A 4,302-nucleotide genomic window follows, 5' to 3' on the forward strand; every position below is an offset into this window, starting at 1 on the left:
TTCTCTCATGAAACTATTGGTTTGAGTAAGTGTCATTGTTGTAGTATGTGCAAGAATAGCCTTCTTAATGAGTGTGAGAAATGTAGAATCACTTGTAGATGTTAGAAATGTTTTGAGCGAGTTTGGTGTGCTATCAGGTTGAATATCGCTTGAACGATATGTTGTACCTTAGGTGAGACCCAATTGGTATACAATCATTGCATTTACCATCATACATCACTCAAATGATGTGAGGTTACTCAAGTGACGTGACATATAACTCAAGCGATCACTTGAAACTTGAGCGAGAGAGATATTAAGACAATTCTCTTTCCTTCGAAAGCATTTTACACAAGTGTTCGACAACACTAAGAAAATATGACCAGTGGTTCAAATGTTGTTCTGAATGCTTAGGTGTAACGAAGACGATATGCACATGTATTGAATATGTAACATTGCATGACACATGTCTTGGACGCTCAAATGTCAAATGGGTGAGGTGACTCTGGAACTTGTTGGAGTATTTACAACAAGTGATTATTGCTCGAGTGTTGACGAGAACACTCAAGTGACGAGGGTGTTGCTAGAGTGAGGAGAACCCAAAAAAGATGTTATTCTTAGATTGCATTTCACTTAAGTAACAATATCACCGATCAAGTTAGATACTTGATACCTTGTTTATAGTAAAGAGGTCACTTAAGCGAGAAAAGCTTGCTCAAACGACCATGTGTAGGAATATTATGATTTTATGTTATGTTATATGATTTTATATACGTGTTCAATGTTATATTGATTATATGTTGTACAAAATGTATGATTAGTTATATATGTTACGAATGTATATGATTAATGATGAAATACATGACATAATGTATGCATGATATATTTGCCCTTTTTGGTAGATCCGAGTTGGATTGTCTTATAAACATGTATATGTGTTGGTATATATGTATATAAGGTGTTTGACTCTAGTTGAGTGGCCCCCAGATGAGTGATTTCCCTAATCCTTGATGGGTGGTATAAGGATGCTTAGAGTGATATCATGTTTGGGTGGTAGTAATAACTATGACACTCACATTAACATAAGTATATTGACTTCACTAATGATATAATCATATGGACTGAACTTCAGGTGTTAAGAAGTTGAATAAGACTTATATGTAGCTCTGTAACAAGTGTACATACCTTGGTAGCATATGTTTTGTGTACCTTAATATCGAGAACATAAACTAGCCAAGGTCTCATTGGTAGAAAATATAAAGTGTTAAAAACTGATTTATTATAATTTTTAAAATCCTCTAAAAGATGTATTACATTTAGTCATGACATGATATGTAGATATGAGTACATTAATATTTATATATAATGACAAAATTTATATAATAATATATTTTATTTTATATCAACTCACCCTTACATTATTTTGTTTGTATATTATCTATATAACATGCTACCAGTAGAGGTTATATCTATGTAGTTATATTGTTTTTGGATAATGCTATTATGATAATATTATACCAGACGTTTTTACAAAATGAGTTAATTTGATTAAGATTTTGAGTCACCTAAAATTTTGTTTAATAAAATTAGCTCGAAGATGAAAAACTAATTAATAATTTAAAGTAAATAAATTGACTTATTAAGTGATATTTGTTTGAAAAAAATGTCCTATAAATTTTAAAGAACATAATTAAACATACTTATATAATAATTTTATATAAATATTGGTAAAATATATTTTATAAGTATCTGTATTTTTTTTAATTTTTAAATAATTATAAATTGGTTATATTTTTTATTTGTGGATAAATTATTTTATCATATTTATTTTACCTTTCAATTGTTATATGTTTTTCATATTTCATATTTATTATGAATCTTATACTATATATCTACATATTTCTATGTGAATTTAAAATAAAATAAAAGTAACATACTTTTAAATAGACACAATAAAATACTTAAAATAAAGCGAAGTATAGTTAAAATAGAGAATGTAATAAAAAAAATATTAAAAAATAATAGCAATAAAACATATTTATCATCTAACAATATTTATATATTGGAATATAATGCTAAATTACTAAACATTTTTTTTAAATAACATAATAGTTAAAGTAAATGACAAAAAATAATAATAAATCTCATTTTTTATAGACAATATAACTTTTTTTATGCTACGTAAAAAAATACTAACGTACTTTATGAGTGGATAAAAAATAAAAAATTATGCCTTATATAGAAAAGAGTTAAAAGAAAACTCAATAAATATTTAAAAAATAAGATATAAATAAACATAAAAAAGTTGTTGGAATCCCACATCAACTAGAGATTAGAGCCTTTCATTATATATAAGTGGGTGCAAACCTCAAAAACTAGGTGAAATAATTTGTAAACCTAAGTGTATTTATATATATATATATATATATTTTTTTTAATTAAGTATAGAAATTTAAAAGAAAAGGTTTATGTGAGTTAGGTGTTATAAAAAAATAAAATGTAAATAGGAGATTGGGCATGACGTGGGGTCTCTCGGTGCTACATTGGCCAGTGGGGATTGTGTGTATCTGTATTTAACTTTGGACAAAACGTGCTACGAATCATACGCGGCCTAAATCAAAATTCATCACTAATCCAAACCAGTAAAAAAGCTCCACTCTTTTCACGTTAATACTTAATACTCATTATTCGCAACCTTAATTGCCTTTACTGTTGCTAATTAATAAGATCAGCAATGACAAATCATGAATAGTTGTGTTTGTATTTGCAAAGCAGCCACTGAAAAATCTTGAAATTAATTTGGAATATTTATATGGACACAGTATCCTATTCTCATTTTCATTCCTATATTATTCTCTAGAAGCCATCGCCAAAACAATCACAAAGCACCCTACCTAAAGGATAAAACTCCAGGGAGAAATTTCGTTATGTACACTCCAACCCAAAAATTAAAGTGTGATAGATACTAATAATTCCCCTCACCCTTCTTTCTTTCTTCCACCACTCCTTTTCTTTTTCCCTTTCTAATAATCACGGTTTTTCATTTTTAGCTTCTCACTCAAACTCGCAACTACTTTATTAACTTCGCTCCTAAATCTGCTTACAAAATAAGTAACATCCCATTTTACCGCACCCAAGAAAACCGCACACGTATATATATTTATATATATACACCCATTGTTCCCATAATTTTGTTCAACAATGGAAGAAGAGCAAGCACACATAATGAAAGAATTGGAATCCCGAGAAGAAGAAGAAGACGAAGAAGAAGAAGAGCAAGAGGAGGCACTCTCGCTCTGCGACCTTCCACTTAACCGGAATTCCAGAACTCCAAGCTTGGACGAAACGTCGTATAAGAAAATTCTCCGACCCTCGTCGTTACACGATAACGAGATTTTCAATGGCTTCAGCAGCAGCAGCAGCTCCGACATGTGCCCCGCCGACGACATCATTTTCTGCGGCAAACTCCTTCCGCTCAAAAACCTCATCGTCGAAGAGGATAAATCGCCCGCGCGCCGTCGGCGATCAGAGTCTCTCTCCTCCGTGACGCGATCGAACAGTGTCAGCACGTGCACCGGCTCTCGCCGCCTCATGATGAGGAACAGCAAGAGTTTGGATTACAATAGGCTGCGAGAGTCCTCCGTCTCGGAGGTTGACCGGAATTTATCCGGCAGGAGCGGCGCGCTGCCGGAGGCTGCGTCGAAGAAGGCGACAAAGCCGCGCTGGTACTCTCTGATGTTCGGGACGATGAAGGTGCCGGCGGAGATGGGGCTGAACGACATGAAGAATCGGCAGGTTCGGAGGAACGCATCGAGCACGATGTTTGTGTCGGCGGAGAAGGTGGGCGGGAATCGGAGCCCCGGGAAGGTGTCATGGAGAATACTGAAAGCACTGAGTTGCAAGGATCACAGCAGCGTGGCGGTAACGACGTCGTTTCCCTTGCCGCAAGCGTCGTAGGGTGGAAGTCACGTGAGGTAGACGTGACGAGAGTTTTTATTGTTGAATTGACGTGATTGGCCTTGTGGGTTGGGTAAAAGTTAGAGATGGATAGGGGTATTATGGTGATTGGATTGTTGCTTGAGCCAAAGGAAAATATAATATTGACTTCACGTAGAAGGGGTATCTGTACAGTTGTGGAGTGATGCATAAAGGACCATTAGAGGATTCGTTTATTTATTTTTGGTGAATTCTAAGTTTATTTTTGTTCCTTAGGTTGGTGGCTATTCATTATGGGACTCAATGACAATCACGAGAAATCCGACACTCACACAAAAAATGCCTGCTCCTGCCTGTAATTCTTTTCTACCCTTTTTTATCTATTTT

At 34.0% G+C, this 4,302-nt stretch overlaps 1 protein-coding gene across 1 annotated transcript; it reads left to right on the forward strand.

Annotated features, from left to right (window-relative positions):
• Window positions 1-3,180: 3,180 nt before the first annotated feature.
• LOC137805591 (uncharacterized) lies at window positions 3,181-3,936 on the forward strand. Its single transcript, XM_068605532.1, has one exon. It carries the CDS (start codon window positions 3,181-3,183, stop codon window positions 3,934-3,936), a length of 756 nt encoding a protein of 251 aa, XP_068461633.1.
• Window positions 3,937-4,302: the final 366 nt, after the last annotated feature.

The sequence above is a fragment of the Phaseolus vulgaris genome, chromosome 3, assembly GCF_000499845.2.
Source record: "Phaseolus vulgaris cultivar G19833 chromosome 3, P. vulgaris v2.0, whole genome shotgun sequence".
Taxonomy (NCBI): domain Eukaryota; kingdom Viridiplantae; phylum Streptophyta; class Magnoliopsida; order Fabales; family Fabaceae; genus Phaseolus; species Phaseolus vulgaris.

Bases quoted from the DNA above. Each gene is read 5' to 3' on its own strand.
- LOC137805591 (XM_068605532.1), top strand. From the start codon at position 3,181: ATGGAAGAAGAGCAAGCACACATAATGAAAGAATTGGAATCCCGAGAA.